The sequence below is a fragment of the Fusarium keratoplasticum genome, chromosome 3 (genome assembly GCF_025433545.1).
Source record: "Fusarium keratoplasticum isolate Fu6.1 chromosome 3, whole genome shotgun sequence".
NCBI lineage: Eukaryota > Fungi > Ascomycota > Sordariomycetes > Hypocreales > Nectriaceae > Fusarium > Fusarium keratoplasticum.
In genome coordinates, this window is record NC_070531.1 from 1,557,441 (window position 1) to 1,581,431 (window position 23,991).

At 55.7% G+C, this 23,991-nt stretch overlaps 4 protein-coding genes and 1 pseudogene across 5 annotated transcripts, besides 1 other annotated feature; 2 read left to right on the forward strand and 3 right to left on the reverse strand.

Annotated features, from left to right (window-relative positions):
• Positions 1 to 1,499: 1,499 nt before the first annotated feature.
• NCS57_00387200 (FAD-binding FR-type domain-containing protein) lies at positions 1,500 to 4,697 on the forward strand (the record flags this gene model as incomplete). The annotated part of the gene is made up of 1 exon (XM_053053850.1): positions 1,500 to 4,697. One exon carries the CDS (start codon positions 1,500 to 1,502, stop codon positions 4,695 to 4,697), a length of 3,198 nt encoding a protein of 1,065 aa, XP_052916010.1.
• Positions 4,698 to 10,327: 5,630 nt separating this feature from the next.
• NCS57_00387300 lies at positions 10,328 to 11,827 on the reverse strand (annotated as a pseudogene). Its single transcript has 3 exons — positions 11,002 to 11,827; positions 10,688 to 10,931; positions 10,328 to 10,595 (listed from the first exon to the last, which is right to left on the reverse strand).
• Positions 10,328 to 11,827: a sequence feature.
• A 3,549-nt stretch (positions 11,828 to 15,376) lies between these two features.
• NCS57_00387400 (uncharacterized protein) lies at positions 15,377 to 16,459 on the reverse strand (the record flags this gene model as incomplete). The annotated part of the gene is made up of 3 exons (XM_053053851.1): positions 15,377 to 15,515; positions 15,593 to 16,021; positions 16,092 to 16,459. The coding sequence occupies 3 exons, from the start codon at positions 16,457 to 16,459 to the stop codon at positions 15,377 to 15,379; spliced, it is 936 nt and encodes a 311-aa protein (XP_052916011.1).
• A 1,981-nt stretch (positions 16,460 to 18,440) lies between these two features.
• On the forward strand, positions 18,441 to 21,412 carry NCS57_00387500 (uncharacterized protein; the record flags this gene model as incomplete). Its single annotated transcript, XM_053053852.1, has 6 exons — positions 18,441 to 18,693; positions 19,085 to 19,732; positions 19,816 to 20,102; positions 20,171 to 20,781; positions 20,913 to 21,117; positions 21,236 to 21,412. The coding sequence occupies 6 exons, from the start codon at positions 18,441 to 18,443 to the stop codon at positions 21,410 to 21,412; spliced, it is 2,181 nt and encodes a 726-aa protein (XP_052916012.1).
• A 153-nt stretch (positions 21,413 to 21,565) lies between these two features.
• Positions 21,566 to 22,815, reverse strand: NCS57_00387600 (uncharacterized protein; the record flags this gene model as incomplete). The annotated part of the gene is made up of 3 exons (XM_053053853.1): positions 21,566 to 21,642; positions 21,710 to 22,404; positions 22,514 to 22,815. 3 exons carry the CDS (start codon positions 22,813 to 22,815, stop codon positions 21,566 to 21,568), a joined length of 1,074 nt encoding a protein of 357 aa, XP_052916013.1.
• Between the last annotated feature and the right edge of the window lie 1,176 nt (positions 22,816 to 23,991).

Consider the following 23,991-nt stretch of genomic DNA (forward strand, 5'->3'; position numbering starts at 1 on the left):
GAAAAGAGCCTCGGGTCTGGTGGGGGTGCTGTTGGGACAGCAAGGCTAATATCACAACTTCTCAAACATCAAAATAGCATCCCTGAGTATTTAATAGAAGCACGTATATCTATAAGATGTCGAGATAATCACCCGTGATAATGATGACTCAGTTCTCCAAGAGCTGAGCTGGAGCCATGCCATGCACAGGATAGCGGGTTAACAGAGATCGCATTTATAATCCACAGCCCCTTTTATCTTCGGATGATCGTTTGATTATTCTGATTTTGTGATTCAATATTACTCACCGAAACTTGCCCCTTCTCAGTTATTTGAACCTTAAGCACCATAGCAGAGTGATCCGGGTTTGCCCTCGATGCTCAGTATTCGTCCTTGGTATTGATTGGTTGGCTCAACGCCAGTTCACCCTGGTCTCTCTTCCAAGAACCCTTCTCATTCTCTCGGCGGTCTTGGTTATTTGATCCTTTCAGGCTCAATTGGAGGGCAAGGTGCCCAATGGCTAGGGCAAAGGAATAGAGTACGCTGTGCTGGACGGAGGTCCAAACTGGTTGCCACAGCTATGACTCGATGCAGATATCGCCAATCTATTATCATTCTCTTATTGGTGCTGACTATTCTAGTATTTAAGTTTTAGGGACTAGCCAATTACATCGGTTGAAGAAAGTCTGCTTCGGTGGTGGCACCGTTGATCAAGGGACGCCATTAGTCCAGGAGATGGTGCATTCGCCAGGCACGCAGGGGAGGCATGACAGGCAGCAAGCTTCAACAGTGTGTTTAGGCCAGTAAAAGAGATGAAAACTGTAATCCAATCGTCTCATCAGATTGTTCCCTGTCAAGATGATCAATTGACCTCAACATAGAGTCTCGCTCGGGCGGCAACCGGCTACAGGACCCCCGACGGCCCGGCCGGCACTCGGAGGAGGCTAGAAAAAGACGAAGTAGGCTGGCACATCGGGATTTCGGGGTCTCCATCAGGGGCCAGACTCTGTGTGGGGGAGGGGAAAGAATTATGGACAGTTGTCGAAGGCGTATTGTAGAGTGGCTGTTTGAGTCTTTTTTGTCACCCCACAATGCCATCTTGCGACATCGAAACACCTTTCCTAAACCGGTCTAGCCCAATTGCGTGATTCTGTCGAAGCATCAACAATTCTCAAGGCCGAGCAAGATCCGTTGACGAAAGAAAAAAAGAAGAGCCATTAGTTTGGACAGGATGGAGTTCGTTACAAATCCAGCCCCGTTGAGTCGCCTCTTGAAGGGCACATCTTTTCCTCTCTTCCCCTCTTTTCCTCCTTCTTCAGCGCTCTTTTTATCCTCCTCGCTGCTGGGAAACGCTGTGTTTACATCCTCTCATCTCGCTTCTTGAGAGTCAGCAGTTTTGAGTTGGAGGCACTCCCTTGACTTTTGCCTTGCAGTCAAGAGCGATACTCTGACCCCTCCCCTCCTTCAATCGATCTGATCCTCCAACTCCTCGGATCAATCACCGAATAATCCTCTCCAGGATGCCTCATCAGGAGCCGGCCCCTGTGGCCAAGACGAACTCGTCCGACTTCACCAAGCTGTCTTCCAGCCTTCCCTTTGGCCAGAGGGTTCCTCTCTCCTCCATCTCCGGCCCGACCTACGTGACCGCCCAGCTTCTCGTCCAGCAGATCGCCTACAAGCTGTCCGACAAGATCTTCTCCTACTCCCCCGAGACCTTCGACCTCGACATTGCGCTCAAGGACTGGGCCTCCCAGAACGAGAAGAACATCCACGGCTACTCCACCGACGTTCTGCCACTCCAGACCCGAGTCGGCGCTGGTGCTCTCGCCCTTGGCTACATCTTCTCCCCCGACTTCGATGTCTCCAAGCGACACATCCCCCAGTCTCTGGTTGCGCCCTCGGGCAGCCTCCAGCAGCTGCGCGGAACCCTCGACCAGCTGTCCCTCCTCTATGGAGTCTCCAGCCCCTTCGTCGCCCATATCGCCGCTCTGGACTACTCGGACAGCAAGGGCCTGATCTCCAACTACGATACTGCTCTTCGCATTGCTGAGGATCTCGGCCTCGGCCTGGTCGCCAGCACCTCTACCTACGAGGCCCAGCACATGTCCGTCTTTGCCACTCTCCTGGCTTCTCTCCTGCCTACTCTTCACATCTATGATGGTGTTCGTGTCGCCAGGGAAACTCTCCGCGTCGTTGATGCCCTGAGCGAGAACGGCGTCGCCGATCTGTACACCAAGCTCTCCGCCGAAGTCGGCAAGCTCAACACCCGCCTCGACACCGCTGGCAAGGCTGTTGAGCTGCTCAAGCTCTTCAACGATGAGCTTGGCACCGTCTATGAGCCGTTTGAGTACCACGGCCATGAGACCCCTGATGTCGTCCTCGTTGCCTTTGGCAGCGTTGAGTCCCAGGTCACCAAGCAGGTCCTGGCCAAGCTTTCTGCCGATGGCGCCAAGGTTGGTGTCATCAACGTGCGAATCTACCGCCCCTTCATCGAGGAGGCTTTCCTGAAGGCCATCCCCGCCTCTGCTCGCACCATTGCTGTTCTTGGCCAGGTCAAGGATGAGCTTGCCGTCGAGGATGAGGCTACTCAGTCCGCCCTCTACAGCGACGTTCTCACCACTGTTGCCTTCTCTGGCAAGTTTGACAGTGAGCCTGATGTTCTTGACATCAAGTACACTCCCGCTCAGGCCTTCACTCCTCAGGGCTTGGTCAACACCCTGCACAAGATCTTTGGCAACGACGGCGAGGCCAAGAAGCTGCCTTCTCTCGTCCAGGCTCAGCAGTTCACCTTCTGGGAGCTCGATAACTCACCTGCCATCAACTCCCCCAGCGTCATTGGTAACCTCCTCTCCAAGGAGTCTACCTCCAACGTCTACGTCAATGAGGTCTTTGACAACCTTACCCAGGGCGGTATCGTCCGCAGTGACCTCCGAGCCTCCAAGAAGGCTCTTGAGGCCCCTTACGACATCAACGAGGCCAGCACCATTGTTGTTGGTGATGAGAAGATCCTCAAGGAGGTTGATATCATTAGGGGTCTCGCCGATGGCGGCAAGGTCATTATCAAGCTCTCCAACTTCAAGGATGACGAGGTTGAGAAGCGACTCCCTGTTGCTTTCCGCAAGGGACTACAGGAGAAGGCCGCCGAGCTCTACATCCTGGACGCTTCTTTCTCCCCTGCTTTCGAGAAGGATCCTCTCTTCGCTAAGCTGCTTCTCGAGCTGTCCTTCCTCAAGGTTGCTCTCCCTGACATCTCCCCCAAGGAGATTGGACAGTACATCCTTGCTGAGGGTCAGGCCCCTACTCTGGATGAGGCCACTGATGCCATCGGCCAGTGCCTCCGCCAGTTCGAGGTTCCCGCTGCCTGGGCCGAGGTCGAGGCTGACTTTGTCAACCCCAACCTCCCCCGTACCATCCAGAGCAACAGCTTCGTCGCCCACCAGAAGGAGGAGGTCGAGGAGACCCTTGAGCTCCGTGACTGGCAGGTCGCCGCCAAGTCCCTTGCCTTCAAGGAGGCTTATGGCACCAAGACTGCCCTCCGGCCTGACCTCTCTGTCAAGACTGCCACCATCACGGTCAAGGAGAACCGACGTCTCACTCCCATGGACTATGACCGTAACATCTTCCACATCGAGTTCGACCTCGGCGACTCAGGCCTTACCTACAAGATTGGTGAGGCTCTGGGCATCCACGCCGAGAACGACGTGGAGGAGGTCAACCAGTTCATCGAGTTCTACGGCCTCAACCCCGCCGAGCTGGTCCAGGTGCCTTCTCGCGAGGATCCTTCTCTGATGGAGGTCCGCACCGTCTACCAGGCTCTTGTCCAGAACGTCGACATCCTCGGAAAGCCTCCCAAGCGCTTCTACGAGGCCCTTGCCGAGTTCGCCACCGACGAGACGGAGAAGAAGAAGCTCGAGGCCCTTGGCGGACAGGAGGGTGCCGAAGACTTCAAGCGCCGATCCGAGGTGGACACCCTCACCTATGTGGACATCCTGGAGGAGTTCAAGTCGGCTCACCCCAGCTTCCACGACCTTGTTAAGATTGTCAGCCCCCTGAAGCGCCGAGAGTACTCTATCGCCTCTGCCCAGGCTGTCACTCCCAACTCGGTGTCCCTGATGATTGTCGTGGTCGACTGGGTCGACCCCCGTGGCCGCACTCGATATGGCCATGCCACTCGCTACCTCAGCCGTCTGCCGGTCGGCGCCAAGCTCACTGCTTCGGTCAAGCCCTCGGTCATGAAGCTCCCCACCAAGGACACTGCTCCTCTCATCATGGCTGGTCTCGGAACTGGTCTCGCTCCCTTCCGTGCCTTTGTCCAGTACCGTGCTATGCAGAAGGCCCAGGGCAAGGAGATCGGCTCCATCCTCCTGTACCTCGGTTCGCGTCACCAGCGCGAGGAGTACCTCTACGGAGAGGAATGGGAGGCCTACTTGGCTGCTGGCGTCGTCACTCTTATCGGCTCTGCCTTCTCTCGTGATCAGCCTCAGAAGATCTACATCCAGGACCGTATGCGCCAGACTCTTAAGGAGATCGCCAAGGCTTACATCCAGGATGAGGGCAGCTTCTACCTGTGCGGTCCTACCTGGCCCGTTCCTGATGTGACCAAGGTGCTCGAGGAGGCCATCGCCCACGAGGCCAAGGCTGCGGGCAAGAAGATCGATCCCCGCAAGGAGATTGAGAAGCTCAAGGAGGAGGGACGATATGTCCTCGAGGTCTACTAGAGTTCTTGTTATGTTGGCACGATATGATTGATGTCTAAAATGGTGCTTGGATATGTATAGACAGCATTGAAGCGTTTGAATATAGTCAGTCATGGTATCATCTACTTGTACACTGTGTTTGAAAACTGTGAACTGCCATGCCATGTCATCTACCCGGAACTCCTTTCCTTTGTCGTTGAGTCTAGGCTAGTCTGTCTGTGTCAACCCGTTGGGCATACATATCACGATGGCGGATGTTGGGCACAAGCTCTCTTTGATAGACCCTCAGCGCGCTTAACGGTTAAACCAGATGTTAACCGGAGTATCACATTCAAGTTCCTCGATCGACGTCGGGCATCTCGTATGCAGAAATGACAGGACCAACCATCGAGGCATGTAAGGGTGCCGACAACCTGGCTGGCCTCGAGTCTATTCAGATGGTGAAACCCGCTAATAGCCGGAGAAGCCGCTGTCACGGGGAAGGAAAGGCGAAATGGGAAACCCGAGCTCTGATTAACTTTGTTGCTCCGTGTCGGGCAGCAATTCGCCGTGGTGGTTGGGAGTGTCTGCCCAATGGGGGCGGGCTTCGGGATATGCCTAATTCGGCTTTCCATGCTGAGGAGGGAGGTTTGTTGCCAGTTGCCACGAGACATTGTCTTTTAAACGTGGCTTGAAAGCAGAGTGACGTTGGCCATGCGCCCGGTATATGCGTGTTGGTCTGTATGTCTGGCTGGTGGTGGTGGTGGATGACCATCTGGCCGGTAACAGGGTAGGCTTTGCACTTTCGGTCTCGACGCAGGGCTTGGCTATTTGGGATTGGCTATGGAAGTGAGGGCATTCCCGGATTTTGTGACGGTGATGTTGTTGTGTATTGTGTTAAGCGATGGTGTATGCCAGCACATCAAGCAAGGTGGATGGATGTCTGGTGTTGTCCATAGACAGAAGTCGCACACCACCACCACCACCACCACCAGACAAAAAGAGATAGACAACCCCTGGAGAGAGTTATCTTTGTGATATATGGCACCAAAAAAGAGATGGATTGCAAAAAATGAAATGAAGCAACTGCTCCCCCGGGAAGGCTCGAACTTCCGATCTCCCGATTGTCTGCAAGTAACAGTCGGACGCTTTAGCCAACTAAGCCACAGGGGATTGGTTCGCTTGATGACGATGGACTCCCCAATGGAGACTGATATTCCAGCGGCTTCCGCGGACAACGTCAGTCGTTACATCCAACCTTTGACATGGCAAAGTCCAGTCTCACGATAGCTACGTGGCTTCCTGCAAGGTAGAATACGCGTAGTTGAGTTTCTCTTGTCAGTTCTCTCTCCTGGTGGGACCGGCACTGATCCTACATGCAGTCATGAGTTGTTCGGACGAGAGGATAGAGCCAAGTTGATCAACTTCTCGTGAATAGGTGAGCGTCTTGTTCCACGGCTATGGCCCATACGGTCATCCGCTCAGTCGAGGCCCTCTAAGATCTCCAATAAGACAATTTTCACTTAACCGATAGGTTCTAGACCCAAGAACGTTCTCACCGGCTGTACTCTACGCTTCGAAACCGTCTCACCGGTTCCCTAAACAGTTTGACACTCTCCTCCATCACCCCCAACTCATCCGAAAACATACCCTACACAGAGACGCAAAACACCAGAGACAGGCTCACTCCTGCGGGTCTTCCCGCCGACTTGCATTCGCAGCTGTCGAAACTCGTGTCTCTGGGCCAACTTTTCCCACGTGGACCCGTCTCCTTCTGGAGTAATTCCAACAAAGGCAAATCTCGCAGGGCTAAACAAAAAAACAAAAAACAAATAAACACATAATCTCGATCAAAATTTACCGACATTGGTATCCGAGGAGAAACGAGATCAAACTCGGTGGGAACATGTGGGTGATTCCCGCATCAACCGGTGGACACACGGAATCGTCCCACAAGCACTGGAACGGAACCGTTTCCCCTCTCTAATCAGGATAACCAAAAAGCAATTTGTGAGAGCAAGTCCAAGCGATCCGATACGGTACGAGTCATGGCATGAAAGAAATGGGCTCATGAGGGATCTCGAAGGAAAAAGCAAAAAAACAAAGAGGCAGCCACATCGGACCCGTCACCAAGTTTGTGGAAATTCGAAAGAGAGACATCACTCTTCTGATCGACGGGACGGTAAAATAACCCGTCAAAGATGAGGCTACTGCGAGGCCTGCCACGATGGACAGGGGGCGGCGGTCCTTTACTTGCTTGGAGAGAGATGCAAATGCAGAGGCAACGCCATCATCACATGATGAAGATGGTGATGCAGACTTCCCGCCCTGCGTTGGTTGGTTGGGAAGTGGAAAAGAGGGATCGGCGGCATGGATATCGAGTTTGATTTGGAACCCGACAGCTCACATCAGGCGGACCATGTATGGTGATGATGATGCCTCTCACCGTGATATCTCCATCGTTCGTCAACAACCTCCTGAGATCTACATGGGATTCCCACGTTTACCATGCTCTCTCTCACCACAAGTGAAGCTGTTCCCCCATCACGAGGGGGGAGCGGTGAGATTTCGTCTGTTTCAGGTGCAATCTCGCAGATCCAAGGGGGAGGACCCATTCCTCAAACATTGCTTTTTCGACATGTTCGTCCTTGCTCCACCACCCATGAACAAGTTCCCCTCTGGATGTACCAGTTACAAAGGTGCAGAAGTACCTATATTGTTGACATGGGTGTGTTCGATTAGTACGCAGCTCGTGGGGTCCCCCTTGAACAGTCGTTCTCCAGGGCTGTCCCGGCTGACTGGGTATCCCGAGGTAGGACGTCGGCGTCGTTGGGACCATGGTCGGGGGTGGAGCCTGCCCGAGACATGACATGGAGCTAGAAGCGCGGTTCCGCGGGCTGTTTTTTGACCAAGATTGCTTCGCTGAAAGGTGTAATGGCTGAGGTTTGAGTTGTCAAGATAGGAGAAGCTCTTCCACCAACCACAGAGCCAAGAGATCATCTCAACCACAAAATACAACAACAACAACACCTTACTCCAAGCAAATCATTCAAGACAGAACAGACATCATGCAGGGAGAGAGGCAGCGGCAAGCAGGGCATCTTCTCGGTCGCCAAGCACCCGGCGCACCTCTGACTTGCGCTCCAACCAACACCACCTGGGTCTTCCCACCTACGTAACCGTGGGGCACTCAAAACTCAGACCGGTATGGGGAAAAGGAACATGCAATGTACATGCTTGCTTCATGCGCTTTGTGGTGGTCGGACCGCTCAGTTGGTTCCAGAGGAGAGGACCCCCCCTCCCCTGCTCGTGCATTTGGCGCTAGAAGCGAGCAGCCGCAGATGGGGAGGAGGGGGGGAGGAGACGGAAATTCCAAACGAGAGAGAGAGAAAGAGAGAGATTGCATATCCCGTGTTTGGGGCATCTCGTTGCTTGTTGTTGGTCGTGACTCTCGGCACCAGCCGCGTGACAACAGCCCTCTTTTCCCACTTTCTTCGTCACATTGAGAAAAGGGCCATCGGCGATTAGGCACGGAGACGACCCTGTTCCCTGGGAACGGAACCCTAGTTACGGTTACATCCCTAAGGGTGGGGGATTTCCGGAGCAAGCACCAGCCTGAGGATTCAGCGTCGATAGCGCGGATCTACAGAAGCTGAAGGTGAAGACATTTTTGTGTGTCGGCCCCGACGGATAGCTCGCTTATTTTTGACTCTGCGCGAGGCGACGGAAAGAAGACCAGAAACCCCCTTGCTCAGAGGGACACAACTCATGACAACTTCCTTCCATCATGCCATGCCAATGACGTGCCCAACCTGTCAGGGTCCCCCATCTCTCTCTCTCGCACACGCACACATGGACGCACGCGCGCAGAAAGTCAAATCCGTATCCACTCATTCCCACACGCTCAAGCCACGGTTACCAAACTACAGGGACGCACCGCATGTTGCAGGGACGAGACCCCTACTCTCTTTCGAGGACGAAACTCTGACCGCCTTTGCTCGAGAGGGCAGGACTTTGAAAAGGAGTAAAGAGTGAGGTGGGGGGACAGAGGAGACGAGACGAGAGAGATCTCGTCTACAAGCTCTCTTTTCTTTTCTTTTCCTTCTAGTTGCTCCCTCCAGGCCGTGCGTTGCATCAAATCCCTGACTTTCAGCACCACAAGTTGCCACTTGACTGACTCTTGATCCCTGGCATAAATCCACGCCGGGATCATCTAGCGGTGTCCGCGAGACGAGAGAGGCACCAACTACCGAGTCGACGTGCATCTGCCCATCTCGGTGCTATCTTGCTACTCCTCCAGGGGTGGCCTGGACCATCATATGGTATCGTGGGGCATCGGCATCCTCGTGACTTGACAGCATGACCTGGCTTTACAGACATGGGATGTAGTATCCATCTCCTATTCCCATCCCTTGGCCTGGCATGTCGTCATCGAGGATCAAATTGAAACGAGCGCATTGACCGTGTGGGCGTGTGTGCCGTCTTGCCTTGCCTTGTCTTGACTTGTCTCTCCTCCCTGCCTTGCCCTGCCTTGCCGCGATTGACTCGTCTCTTTTTCTGTCGCGGCTTCTGTCACATATCGATCAGACAGCCAAGCCCAAGGGTTAAACCAGGTCGGCTCTGGACCTATCATTCCCAGACCGCCCTAATGCAAACGAGGGAGGGATGCCGGTTGACAGACAGTCTGAAACTGTAGTGTAGACTCGAGTCCTGTCCAGATATGATTCGAATTGCGTGTGCTTGAATTATCTGGTTGTAAATGCAAATAAATGTTGCTATGATCCCTTCCCTTCCAAAATGCCATGTCCATGTCCCTCTCTTTGCACCTCTCATTCCCTCACACCAATTTTCGCGCAAGAATACAATACAAATCCCTATGCTGACCGTATGATGACCCAAGATACCCCATGAAAGTGAAAAAGAAATATGGAAATGAAAACAGGGATAGAGCTGAAGGTGAGATTATAGATAGCTCTAAGGGGGGAAAAGAAAAGAGAAGAGAGTAAACCCTGGATATCGAAAAAGCCACCACAGACTCCGCATCTCGCAAGAGTTCCCCTGTCTGTAGTTCAAGTACAGTACACTTAATTTCCAGATCCGACAACAAGAAAAGGATCCAGAAAAAGAAAAATCAGGGGCGGGTAGCAAGGAAGAACAAGGGGGAGACGACGAGGAAGAAGCATGGGGCCAAGTGAGGCAACCCAAATAACAACAACAGTAACAACAGCAGCAGGGACAACCATCACCACCGCCAAAAACAAGGCGAAAAGAGGCGCTTCTTGGCTGGCTGGGTATAGACGGTACTCATCCCGACGCCGGGTTTCGGCACAAGGCGTAGTCAGTCGGTTGGTGGATTGATTGGGTTGCAGTCGACTCTGTTGGCTGCCAACTCCCGAGTTGCTGGCCATGCTCGTCCCCTGTCAGAAGTGAAAAAACCAGGTGAATCTCTCGATAGGCATGGGGTAGAGGTAGATCAATGGGGAGCCGACCAGGGGGGCCTAGGCTGGCTAGGCTGAACCCTGTTGGTCCGTCCTGATCCTGATCCCACTAGAGAGAGTTCTGATGCCCTCTGACGGGGCTGGCGCCTCCCAACGCCATGGCTTCGGCCTTGTAGTTGCTGTTGTCGTTTGTCCTTCATCCTTCGTCCTCGTCATGGTAAGGGAATTATTAGCTTAGTTAGCCCATCCGCGGGTCCAGTCCTGCAGGTCCCCGACAATCTGGTACGTGGGATTCGCCGAGTGTCCGTCGCCGCCCTTCTTGTCCCAGGCCCACCGGTCGGCAAAGTCGCTGTCCAGGGTTCCCTGCAGCATGTCGACGACGTAGTCACCGATGACGGGCAAGAACTTCCATCCGTGGAACGAGCCGCCCGTGGCCAGATACAGGTTGTCGCAGTGCGGGTGCGGTGAGATGAGGAAGTCGTGCGTCGGCGTAGATGCGTCCCTGTTTGAAGGAAAAGAAACCGGTCAGCTGCGAGTCCGAGTCCCATCTGGCCGAGGGCGAGTGCGAGGAGGGAGGGGGGGTTAACTGCTTACCAACACATCCGGTAGGCCTCAATCTTGATATCCTCGACCTCCTTGCCGTAGAGCCCGTTAAAGGTCCGCCGCGCACGATCTTCAAAGAACTTGAGGAAGCGAGGGCCCGTCCACGTGTTGTACATGGACTGGTCGGGCACCACCGACATTGCCTCGCCGGTTGCGGGGAAGACTTGGAAGTTTGTAAAGCATAGGTCGCAGTTGAACTTGATAGTGCCGTCATCGAGTATCGACATGCCCTCACCTGCAGCGCGACGCATGTTAGCCCACCCTGCTCAGTCAATGTCATGCACTAGACTGCATCGAAACCTTACCCTTCACCTGCGGCAAGCAGTTCTTGAGCACGGGAATCGTAGAGAACTTGTCCTTCTGCGCTCCGTGCAGCTTCGCGTAGAAGCTTACGGCGCCTGTGGCCAACAGCCTGTCGCCAGCGTGGAGCTGCGGTCGATCCGGCGCGCTTTGCGCAAGGAGCGGTGCCGTCCGCGCGCCTGTGCACATGAGCACCTGGTCTGCCCGAAGCGTCCTGCCGTCGCTGAGCACGACGCCTGTGCATTGGCCCCCGGCTCCGAGCTCGAGCTTGGCCATCTCGCCCACGACGTACTCGGCACCCAGGTCCACGGCGGCCTGGACAACCGCGCCGAGCGCCTTGTCAGCCTCGGCGAATCCCACGCTAGGGTTCCAGAGGATCCGGTCCACGCCCTTGAAGTCGGCAGTCGCAAAGGCACCGTTCCAGCGGCGGCGCACCTCGTCCACGGGAAGCATCTCCGAGTCATTGGAGATGCCCATGTCACGGTACGAGGCAATGCTGTCCTCGCCAAAAGAGGTAGCGTCGGCCCGGAGCATGCCCACCTCGTGATACCACGTCTTGTATAGATCGTCCTGCCGCCAGAGGGGCATGGCCTTCTTCAGCAGCCGCATGTACAGCTTGTCTGGGTAGTCATCGCGGACGATCTTGTTGATATCGTGCGAGGCTGCTCTGGGGTTGGGATACTCGGCCGTGTCGACAATGGTGACCTTGGCGTTGGCGTCCTTTCTGAGGAGGGACAGAGCGGTAGCGGCACCAAAGTTGCCGGCTCCTATAATGAGGAGGGAGGGAGAAGTGGCAGCCATTGTTCTCTTCTGAAGATCGAGGTGAAAAGTCTGAGTACGCAATGTCCAATGGGCGACCAAGAGTAACAAGATGAAGGAGGATGAATAACAAAAAGGAAGGTAGAAAGGTCGCGATTGCCTCTTGAAGGGGAGCTGTAGTCTATGTGCTTAGCTTAGCTTAGATGGAGATCTTCGCCGTGAGAGTTGCCGTGGGCGCGCACGGCGATTTTATATTGCATCGCAAACCTAACTCTAACTACTCGCCAACTCCCGAGCCCGAATCGAACCAAGCCAGATCAGACCAAACCAGACCAGACCAAAGCCGGCCCGGGACTCGGAGGAGGCCATGCCTGTCTACGCAGCGCAGCCCAAGTAGCGGTCGACTCATTTGACGCCAGCAACCCATCCATGGTCCGTTCCGTTGATTGAACTTAGAGGGGACAGGAAACAAAAAGAAAAGGTACTTTGTTGGTGCGCCCAGGCTCAAGCAGGGCGATGTACTACGTACAGTGCCGAACTGTCTGCGCTGTGCAAGGCTAGGCATGTCGTTGTCGCAAGGCGCCCAACCCCAAAGCGCAGGGGAAGGCGAGTAGCCTCCAATCTCATGGGGTAGCCATGTATCCATACTCCTTACGGGGACGGGTGCCCTCATCAACAGACACAGATTGATTGACGTGTCGTGTCGTGTCGACCCAGCCTCAAGTCTCGATTCGACGGCTTCAGCATCAGCAGGGGAGGGGGCCGCCAAAAAAGGAACAAAACGAGGCAAGAGAAACACCCATCAGAGACTGTGTATCGCTCGTTGGCTGCACGGGGGTGCCTCAAACAAGAATCAGAGTACATACACCAACCAGCCCAGCTCCCTCGCTCCTAGGTACCCTGGCCTGTTCTGTCGCCTGGCCCGGCCTGGCGTCTCCTGGCATCCTTCTCTACGGCCCGTACTGTATAGCACCCGACCCGACAACTCCAGCTGCCATCTACGCCCGGCCGATTGCGACGAGAGAAAAGAGACCATCCATCGTCTCTCTCCATCTCTCCCTCACCTCACTCTCCTCTCCTCTCCAGCTGCTCCACCCCCTACCACCCCCCGGGAAAAGGAGAAAAAAGTAAAACACCCCGGCTAGCTGGGTAAGCTTCGCCTTGCTCCATCAACCTCTGCCGCTCTCGGCATGGCTGGCGTCCTTGTCGCTCCATGCCACGGCCTCCTCCGCCGTCGCCGCCGTGCTTCCTTGCCTTGCCTCGCCCGGGCAGGGAAGGGCAGTCCATCTTCAGGTCCCGCCTCATCCATCAGCAGACAGACGACATAAGCGCTGCAACAGCACTTGAGACAACGCAATGGCTGTCACTCTGTGTAGGTGTCGTGCTGCCGTCGGTCTGCAACTTGCACCGCTAGTCACCGCACTGCTCCTACACAGTAGGTCCCTGACATGCAGCAACTCTGGGAAGCCCACAAACGCCACGCATTAGCCTGCTGGCCTGTTGGGATCTCCACGAGATCTGCTCTCCCGGGACATCCCCATCCCATCCACGCCTCTGGGTACGGTAGGTAGACGCTACGAATCGTAGTCTTTGACAGGTAGGTACTGTACATACCTGCTACGTAGTACGGGACAGTACGGTGCGCTCACTCTTCTCTTCAACTTGTTGGTGCCCGTGTGGACACTTGGGCGCGCACTGTCGATTGTTCTCTCTTGACTCGTCTCGTCTCGTCTTCCCGAGAGCTGAAGCTCAAGTTGGCGCTGTGTCATCAATGTGCCTTTCCGTCCTCATCCGGCTCACCTCACACCGCTCATCTCTCTCTCTCGTCTCTGTTCTCTCTCCTCTCCTCTCTTCTCTTCTCCTTCTGCTCTCTTCTCATCTCCCTCCCCTCCGCCTGGTGTCGATGTCACCTCGCCCAATCCATGCAAGCTCCCACCTGCTAACGCCCTAGTCCCGCACCGTTAAGAAGCCACGTGCGCCACTAAGGGTGTTGCGCGGAGCGAGTCCGTTCTCAGTCACGTCGGCCTGTCAAGGGTGTGTGGAGAAGCGTAGATTGGCCATTTAGATCGGATCGCAACGCCGGTTTGAGGCTCCATCTTGGATCGTGGATATCTCCCCAACGCCTGCTTTGCCCTATCACGCTCGCCACTGCCCCTGAATCACCCAGCTGCCATGACACCAGAATGATCTGTGTGTCCCATCACCGTGCGCATTTCCCCGGTATCGCTGATTCCAACTGGCTGGTCCATCCCTTTGATCGCCAGGGTAGCGTCTCTTGAACCCATGATCCTAGCTAGGAGATCATCGTCCAAGATGACGGAGAAAAAAATGTGAGCAAAGGCTGCACAACTGCCCCCCCGTCCCCCTTCCTCTCTCTTCCGGAGAGTTTCCTTAGAGCACCCTGAATCGAAACGTCGCATTTCTGCAACTCGAGATGCTCCGGCTGCAGGTCATCTAGCTCCTGCCTGCCTGCCCTGCCTAGGCACAACCGTCCCACGAGTTTGGGATGCGTCTTGCTTCTCGCCGCAGGCGGGCGAAACCGCAGCATGCCCTGCCCTGCCCAGCCCATCCAACCATCCCCCCCGCTGTCTCACGCATCTCTTGAGCGGGAACTGGCAGCTTTGTTCCAGTATCCCTGCTGAGACCTCAAACCCGTTTCACCCGCAGACGTGGCGGTGCTTCCTTTTCTCGAAGGATTTGGGCGTGTAGATCGGTCGTACGACTCGCCGGCGACCCGCAGCGGCTGTGCAACCAAAGCGTCAAGGTCCGTCATCTATTGCCGACTCTGCTCTGGGTCATGTCGTTATCCGTCTTCTACTCTGCGCGCCTCGCCTCACCTCGGGCTTTTCTTGGGCTTCGACGGCCCAGTCCTGCCCGGATGCGTGGCCTCTCCCGAGTCGTCGTCCAAGTATGCAACACCATTCATCTGAGCTACTTATTTTGCCGCCCAGCAAGATAACCCATGTTTGCCAGAAGCACGCACGTCGTCTGCAATTGTCTGGATGATGCCCTGCATGCTCGCCCAAGGGCTAGCTGCATATGTAAGAACTGGTTTTGTCTGGTGGCTTTCACCGGTGATGAGCCCAGCCCATGACCGGCTGCAATATCCTCATCGAGGCAGCCGGGATGAGCTGTGTTCCCTCCTTAGATGCTGGATAACTGATATGTACAGTAGAGATGATGACGGAGCATCACGATTTGAGTTGCACCGTCTCTGGTGGCTCAAGACGCTCGACAGGGCGACAATGGTCTGTACCTGTTGACCATGACCTCCACCTTCCCAGGGACAGACAGGTCATCACCACATTGTCATCTCCTACATGACTGTAAGGACAATGGATGGATGTGTAGGTCGACCTTGGTTGCTGGGTGCAACCTGAGGTCGTTGCCAACCACGCTTGGGGCTGGCTGGAACGGGTTCTTTGGCCGAGGCTTCTGGGCGCGGCGCCATTGGTTCATGCTGCATGTCGGGCAGCTCGGGCTCTGAGGAGCCGCATGGGTGTTTTTCACCGGCCGTCATCCTCCCCCAATCATAGCCTAGTCTCTAAATGTAAGGGAACTGACCGGTCGAGGTCATGCACCCCATAACAAAGCACAAGATCGAGCTGATGACCAGGGGACTCATGTCATGACGCGATGCTTGACTGTTGCTTTGTGCCTTTCCAGGCCATCTCTGCGCGCAAACTTGCGTTTCTTGGGTGGATTTGGGCATCCGGGAACATCGCACCGCCATGGTTTTCGATGCTTATTGCAGTGTTGCCTGTGACTGGGGTTAGCGAATGGCTGATGCCTCGTTCAACCGGGTCCGACTTGAGGACCACCAGGTGGCAAGCATACGCGAATGAAGAGTTTCTGTCAAAGAGCACCAGTTTACCCTCCTTGTCCACCCCGCCCTTATCGCATCGGTGTCCCAAGGGGCAGTAGTAAGAGCCCTTTCCTCTCTGCTTGAGAGCTTCCATGTCGATCTTGGCGAACTGCTCATCCTCGTCTTCTTCGGAATCATCTGAAGCGGATGCATTTGGCCCAGGCGACGGATGGCCATCAGCGATGTGCGACGTCAGCAACATCTTCTGGCCGCTGTGGACTCTATGATCTACATCACTTCCCACGATAGACGACTGGGTCCAGCTCATCTCGGTCTTGATGGTAGGAAACGGAGAAGCGGTCTGGTAGGATGGTGCAGAGACCACCGATCCAGGCTCAGGTCTTCGCCGCCAGATCTCCTCAACATCCCGGGAGAACTTCTCGGTCAGGTCGCGTATCTTGCTATAGAGATGGGGTTAGTCCAATGAGGATACACGCTGCGCGTTGCTTTTGAGGGCTGAGAGTTCCTTACCTTAGCTTGGTGATGTTCATGTCCATGATGGCCATGGGTTTCAAGTCGGACATGTGAGTCTTAGAAAAGCTCTGCTCGTGGGCCTCTTCAGCAGCCACCGCCACATGAGGTCCCTGAACGAGCTTATCTGTCAAGGAAAACCACATCTGGGCTGTCTGGGTGAGATACTCTCCGACATCACTAATGAGGTTCTTGGAGTTGTCGGGAGACGAAGAGTCTCCAGCATTCATGGCCAACTCCCTGGAAGCGGCCGCAAGCTGGAGCCGGACCAAGGCGTCCAGCTTCTCCAGCGAGTTGTTCTCCATGGCGCTGGCAGGCGCGGCGTTGATTCCGGACTCGAAGACGTGGGCAACTGTCGGGATCGACATGGTACCTCCCGGAAGCTTGAAGCTCTTAGTTTGCCTCAAGACTATACTAGTGCCGGAAGCTGAGCAGATGTACTCGGTACTATGCTCGGGAGGGACTGAGCCAACCACGCGGGACCTAGCAGTATCGGGCTAAGCTGTGGCACGGAAGCTAGTGAAGAAGGAAGGGAAGGGCAGGTCCCGGATCCGGCGCGGCGCGGCGGCGACGGCGGGAACGCAAAATATTTTTGTGGCGACGAGGGGGAGGGGACTGGACTGGCGGTTGGGATTTGTGCCTGTCGACGTAGGGGTTCGCACTCGGGCTGCTAAGACAGAAGAAAAGGGATGCGCGCGCTCGGGCTGGACAGAGAAGGGCAGCGTGTAGCGTAACCGTTCCAAGATTGGACACCTATCGGCAGCCTTGCTTGTTCGACTGACTGACTGCTTGCTTGCTTGCGTAGGTTGTACTTTGGCCTGGAAGCCAGTACTGAGAGGCGAGGGACAAGGTTAGGCGCTCGAGATGGGCCGCTTTGCCAGTCACTCGGTGAGCGTCCTGCGTCTCTGGATCCGCGGGGGACGACGACGGTAATACCTCAGCGACGGTCGACAATATAGATGCTGCGGCCAGATCCGTCAGTCTCTTGGAATCTGCTCCTTATGAGGCCGGTAGAGAGGCAAGACACGCGGTGCCGGGCACAGGCACAGCTTTTTCGCGTGGGCAACGGGGGATGGGGGAAGAGACAACAGGGCATTGAGAGAAGAGACAACAGAGCCAGGGCGACGCTAATGCACCGGGGGTCACCACAACCCGTCTCACAGCTTGTACCCGGCACCGTTTGCTGTACTGTTGGCACTGGACTGCCTTGTCTGCCACGGCAGCTTGTGTGTGTGACCCCCAATGTGACGGGACGGATGACTGGGCCCTGGACCTCCGGCAGGCGAGGCATGGCGATCCACCGTGGCTTTTTCTCGTGTTCCCCGCTGGTGGCTCGTTGCGGTACCTCGTGCCTTGTCTTTAAACTCATCTTGGTCCCCCTCGTAAATGACCCCTGGTCCTTCATCTCAGCCAGTGGCTCCCGTAGACCCAGGTCCATCACGCTTGCCCATGCCGCCCCCTTCATCCCCTCCGCCTCCCGTTCGCTCAATGTTTCGACGGCGCCAGCAGGCGCGTGAGGCGCGGCAGGCGAGGGGATGGTGGGTGAGATTCGCCCTCAGGTCTCCCGCCCTACCGATCGTGACCGGGCGACACTGCATCTGCTATCGTGAGGCGGCGTGATGCTAGCCATTCGAAGCGCGCCCGTCGTCTCTTGTGTTAAGGGCCCTAGGCTCGTCAGGTCGCAAGTGGGGAGGGGCTGCAATCCAACCATCAAGCCTCGACGTTGTCCAACGGCTCTGTTCGAGCCCGTCTCCTAGTAGTATAGTTATGAACGGGTCCCAGAGAGCTGGACGCTCCCGGTCGGCGTGCCTTTTAATGCAGGTACTCTCCCCCAGACTCACACCATGACCTCACGCTCTTCCTGACTCTGCTTCAACACCCCTCTGCCGGCCCCTTGGTTGTGTTGTTTCCTCCTTCGCTTCTCTTGTTGTCTCCTTTCGCCCCCGCAATCCCAGTGGTTCCCCCTCCCAATCCACTCTCGGCAGGCGTGGTTTTTGCTTCGAAGCGAACCACTCCGTTGGTATCTCAACAGGCTCGCAAGTGACGCGCCCGCAACGATTGAACGCTGCTGCTCCCTAGTGCCCGGCGGCTCTTCGTCTCACTGGCCTCTCTCGTCGTCAAACCACTGCCGTTGCTTCCTGTTGCCGCCACCCGCTGCCGCTGGTCTTCAGTTGTGCCCTGATCCGGCCAACTCCGAGTGCCACTCCATTTCTTCTCTCATCTCTCTCCCCATTTCACTGCAACACGCAGTTTCCTGCTCGGTCCTGTGCTGCAGGCCCATCGGAGTACCCCCCCGCCGCCGTGCCCTGCTTGCTGCCTGTCGAGCTCGCTGCTGCGTGAGCGGCTCAGATGGAGGACTCGCCAGAGTCGGAACGTCCACTGAAGCGCGTCAAGTACGCGCAGCAGGATGGCGATATAATCCCAGTGAATATAGCCGCGTCCGATATACGGGCCCCCGACGGCATACCTGGGCCCATGACCACCGATGTCTCGTTATTTGACAATACATGGCCGCTGCCGACTGGTTTGGCGTCTCCGTCGCAGGTGCTCTACAGCCTCTCCGAAGACCTCAACAGCGGCTCTTGGGCCTCGTCTTTTCCAGGTGAGGAAACGAACCTGTTGTCCCTCCTCCGCCGCCTCCTTTTACCTCCCCCTTCTCTCCTCACCCATTTCTCTCTCCCTGTTGACGGGGTCTCCCCTCTCATCTTGGCCTTGTCGTCCCTGTCATATCCCTGTGGCGGATCTTGAGATGGGTCTCGGGCCATGGACGTGTAACCTTGGGCGTTGAGGTGAGAGAGAACATGATGCACCCACCCACCCCGCTCTCGCTCCTACTCTCACCCCGTCGCACAATCCGGCTCAGAACCCATCTTCATCCATCTTGTTCCCGACTTCGTTCCCGTTCCAGTTCCGATCCAGAGGAATCAAAGCTTTCCATTGACCCGGTCATGCCATGGTAGACTATCGAGTCGGTGAGCTGACGTTCCATGCAGCACCCCAGCCTGCGGGACTGAACCTTCCTTCAGCCACATCGCCTCAACTTCAACCGACTTCTCACCAAGCTTCTCAACCGCCTCGTCTGCCTCGTCTCCTTCCCGCGGTGCCGGTCGGCTCTCCGGAGCCTGCTGTTGAGGCCCGAGACATCGAGACGCATGTGCCAGCGGATGTCCCTGCCGTCAGCCCGTTCACTGATAATGGCGAGCGGTTAATTGTGTCAACCGTTCCTCGCTATGTTCGCCCGGAGAACGGCCAGGTGAACGGCTATGTCAAGTTCAACTGGCCCTCAAGAGCGCCATCGAGACGGCCGTCTACCGTTATACAACCGTCATCAGACGATGATGTTGAAGAGATCCCGACGAACTCAACCCAGCTAGCAGCTGCGAGCCGCCGTCCTAGTACAGTGACCATCTTCGGGCCCGTGCCTGTGCCATCCGTGTTGACCGGCGGGACTGTGTCCCCTGTGAGTACAGATTCGACATTGATGTCAGTTGGTTCATCACCGACGATGCCAACATCTTCGCCAATAACGCCTCCGGAATCTTCATTGCAGCTCATGTCGACCAATGAGCCAAGAATGTTGCCACCGCAATTCGGATTCCAGGCCAAAATGGATCGGATTGATAGGCGGTTATTTGAATTTTGTAAGTTCTCTCCTTCAGTCGTTTTTCATGAGCAAACGGCGTGTGCTGGGCGAGAACCGATCTGGAGCTGACCATCTTGTTAGATACCAAAAACTGGTGCCCCGGGAGAAGTGTTCTCAGTAATACGAACCTGTGGCTGAGGGACTTGGCCCCAATGCATAAGAACGAAGGCATCCGCTATGCCATCCAGAGTTTGGCTGGTGTCTATATCTATGATTACCTTCCGGATGAACGCATTCGACAACGGATCAATGAGCGATACATCATGGCAGACGAGTATTTCAGCAAACTTCTCGTCGCTCCGGAGAGCAGAAGAATTGGGGGTGGTGATGAAGTCATTACCATGGCCGTTCTTCTCTCAATGCAAGATGTGAGTGTGACGGAAATTTCCTGCGTCTTTTGTTCGCATTGTTGTGGTGGGATCTAACCAGCATGAAGATCGTGTTGACCGAACGGCGGCTGAAGAAACCATACAAACCTCGTTGGTTAGAAGGATTCAAGCAAGGCGAATACTTTTTGCAGGCGACAGATCCGGGTGGCCGATTCTGGAAAGACGACAACGTCCAGTATAGCGATTTGCGAATCTCTCAGTCCATCATCGTCGGTCGAGCCGTCATCCTCGCCCAACCAATGATGGCTCTCCCTTCGCCAGCGACTCTTGACCCCGAGGTGGAGTCGGGCAGATTCGGTTGGTTGCTCTATGGCACGCTGAAGGACATGCTCGAAATTCATGGCGGCTGCGGCTTTTCAAAGAAGCTCCTGCACACTATGAGTCAAGTGACATACTGCGCTGCCCGCCTGCAGCAGGAACCCGACAGCACCATCGTTCCCATCACGGCACGATACCTTCACCGTGAACTGCAGGAGATGCGACAATGGAGCCGCGAAGGGATCACATGGGAGGAAGCGCAGAAACATCCGCAGGTGATAGAGTGGGTGAGGGAGAGCCCGGACGACACAATCATCGACTCGAACCAGGCCATGACGGACGTGACGGCCGAGGCGTGGAGACTTGCCGCCATCATTTACTTGCAATGCCGACTCTTCAGGTATGGATATGAGAAGAACAGCCGGGGATGTGGAGGTGGAAGAAGCGTCATGTGGAGGGGAGGGGGAGGCTTGCTTGCTCCTTCCTGCTAGATGATTCATGGTGAGGCACGACGTGCTAATCAACTCTTAGGCTCCCTCGCAACCACCCCGACGTTCTTGCCAATTTGACCGATCTCGCAAAATGCATCCGCATCATGCCGACATCGGGCTCACACTTCACGGCTCAGGCACCTCTACTGCCAGTCTTCTTCTTAGGCATGCTCGCCACTCACCCCGACCACAAGAAGGTGTCACGAGACTGGTTTGAGGAAGTGGTTCGGACGCCAGTTCGCAGCGTAAGTCAAAATCCCTCCCCTTTTTATTGAGTCCGTTTTATAGGGCAGCCTGGTTCTGCCACTCCTCGGTCTACTGCAATAGCTTTACAGAATTAAAGTGCTGACCACCTCTCACCAGAGCGTCCCTCCGCTGTACCACGCGCTCAAGCGCATCTGGGCCTGGATCGATCACGATGTCCAGATCCCCCCTGAACCCTCGGTCCTACCCAAGTCTATCGGCAAGAGGTATCCTTGGTGGGAACACCTCGTCGCAAGCGTCCATGAAAAGGAAGAGGAGACCCTATGCCTAACCTAGATGACCACAGCGTCTATTCGCCTTTGCGCCTCCCATGTCCCTCTGTGGTATTCTCTCAGATAATCGCAGCAATAATTGCCCACCTTTTTTTTTCGGGGTAAAAGTATTATAGGGCTTGGAGGGGAAGATGTGACACCCGGGTCTTGGGGTTGATTAATTGACTCCTGAGACGGCGCTGTCGGCGTCGTCTTGCTCGTCCTTGTCGCCTCTCCGGCGTACGAGATATTGACCTTGCATTTGTCAGCATGGAATCGTAAACGGCGCCACAGGCGGCATGATTAAGGAAGGGGGGCTCACGGAATTCCGAGTTGGGCGCCTGCCAGACATCGAGCACGCTCAGTCCTGCCTTATAGCACATGAGGCGAACGCTATCCTCGCCGTACTTGTGAGAGTCGAACCAGTCGAATTCCTCACCCTTCTTGATGGTGCGCCCCATCTTGAGCTTGACGTCCTTGTTGGCTCGGAAGAAGAACCGGTGACGAGTCGTGGGCTCATGCTCAAGCTGGGCGAGAAACTCCCAGTCCTCCTCACGGAACCACTCCTCGCCCGCTAGCTGGTTGGCATGCTTGAAGCCGTTGAGGAAGAAGGTGTGGTAGAGGTCGTCGCAGGAGTGATACGCATCCCAGATCTTCTCCCTGTTGTTGGGTAGAATGTGTCCGTCCATACCGATGAGCAGTAGGTCGTCGGGCCGAAGCGCACTCGCCCAGTACTTGAGGTGGGACAACGCCTCGGGCCAAGGATCGTTGCACAGCACGGAACCCAGGGAGAGGAAGAGACGTGGTGTCTCGATCTTTTGCACATACTCCATGCCATCCTGGAATGTCCCCCAGATACCAGCACACGTCACCGAGGAGTTGGCTTTGGAGTGCTTGTCAACCAGGTATCTAATGTTGTGAACCAGGGAGGATCTAGAGATGTCGAGGGCGAGGTACTTGGTGGGAACCTTGGCCTTGTCGAAGGCGGCCAGAAGGTGGCCAACTTTGCGCGTGTCACTAGAGGGAAGGGGTGTTAGTCGAAGAACGGGTAAGCTTCCAACCAAGGAGGGTTAGGTAGAGTGCGGTGGGTCAATGGTGGTGTGCTGCTCGGGAATGATTGACTAACCCAGCTCCTAGATCGATCACTGTGACACCAGCCTGAACGCGCTTCGCAATGTCTGCGCCATGCTTATCGAAGAGAGCTATCTCGTCATGGGTCTGGTAGAATTCGGGGGTGAAGATGATCTGGTTCCAGATCGGCAAGCCAACATCGTCATACAGCAGCTCGTCGGGAAGGACAGGCTTGGATGTGGACGAGTATGGAGCGTTGAGAGTTTCGGCCAGTCTCTCTGCGATGCTGTCGTACATTTTGCTGCCGCCGATGTCGACGACAGTGCCATTGGTGGCGACACTAGTCTTGGAGTGCATGATGTCGACCGCGGTTCGTGGGTGAGCCTCGAGGAAATGAGTGGTCAATGGCCTTGGTCAAGGCGGGAAGCAGGTCGACGTGAGGCTAGGTGGTGACGGGGCCCGATTACGCGCGACTAGAACCGCTTGACGTCGGGCGATCTATATATTCGGAAACGAAGCGGCGCGATGCAAGCACGGCAACGCAACGGTGGCCGATACGATTCGTTGGTCTAGGCTGCAAGGAGGGGACTGTGGTCGCCCGGGTCGTGGTTGAGCGAGTGGTGGTGGTAGTAATGATGGAGGAGGAGAAGAGCCTGGTGTGTTAAGGCGCATGAGTGCGCTGGGAGAATCTTTATACCCGGAGCACTTTCCTCAGTCAGGATCAATGGAAGTCGACGGGAAGATGAGATGAGAAAAGAGTGGAAGGTACACGCACGCGATCGAAGCAGGAGGAGATTTGGGAATGGAAGCGCCGCTGGGGTTTACTCACTCCACCCGATGAAAAGAGCCTGAACTGTTGTGTTGTTGCAGCGAGCGGCAGAGGAGAAAGCACGCCTCAAGCGAAAAGAGCAAATGCAGCTGTGAATCACGACGAAACCAAGCACGCCCCTCAGTGCCCAGACATCCAATGTCGAGTCGAAGGGAAAAAAGACGAGACTGGTGAAATGACGATGGCCTTTTGCCGGTTCGCCAACTCGACTACGTCCCTGTACGGCCACTCACTACACTACCTACCTCCACTGTTTGTCTCCTACCTACTTACCAACCTACCTACCGACCTACCTGTTGGAAGAGCACCCCCCAGCATGTGTTGCGTGCGTAGTAATTTGAGGCGAATCTTGGCCGTGGCCGGGACCTGGCCAGAAGTGGTTCGTCCTACATTAGGGCGATGCATGGAGGGTGGCATTGCTCCAACATGGCTCTTCTCTCCACCGTCAGACATGGGGGACCCGTCGTGCGCTGGGGAAGACGACGGGACCCTTGTTTTTCTCCCTCTCATGTCGACTCAATCCGGGCCCCGGCTCACTGGTTTTGCAACTGCCTCACTCCCCTTCGGAGCAGAGCGTGTTTCGTCTGGCCTTCTCGACGTCCATTACAGTGGGCCAGAGCCTCCAACGGCATCCGGCTTCGGCTTGGACTCCATCTGTCACGATACCCATCCCCTGGCCGGTCCCCTGCTGCCCCCCAAGCGCT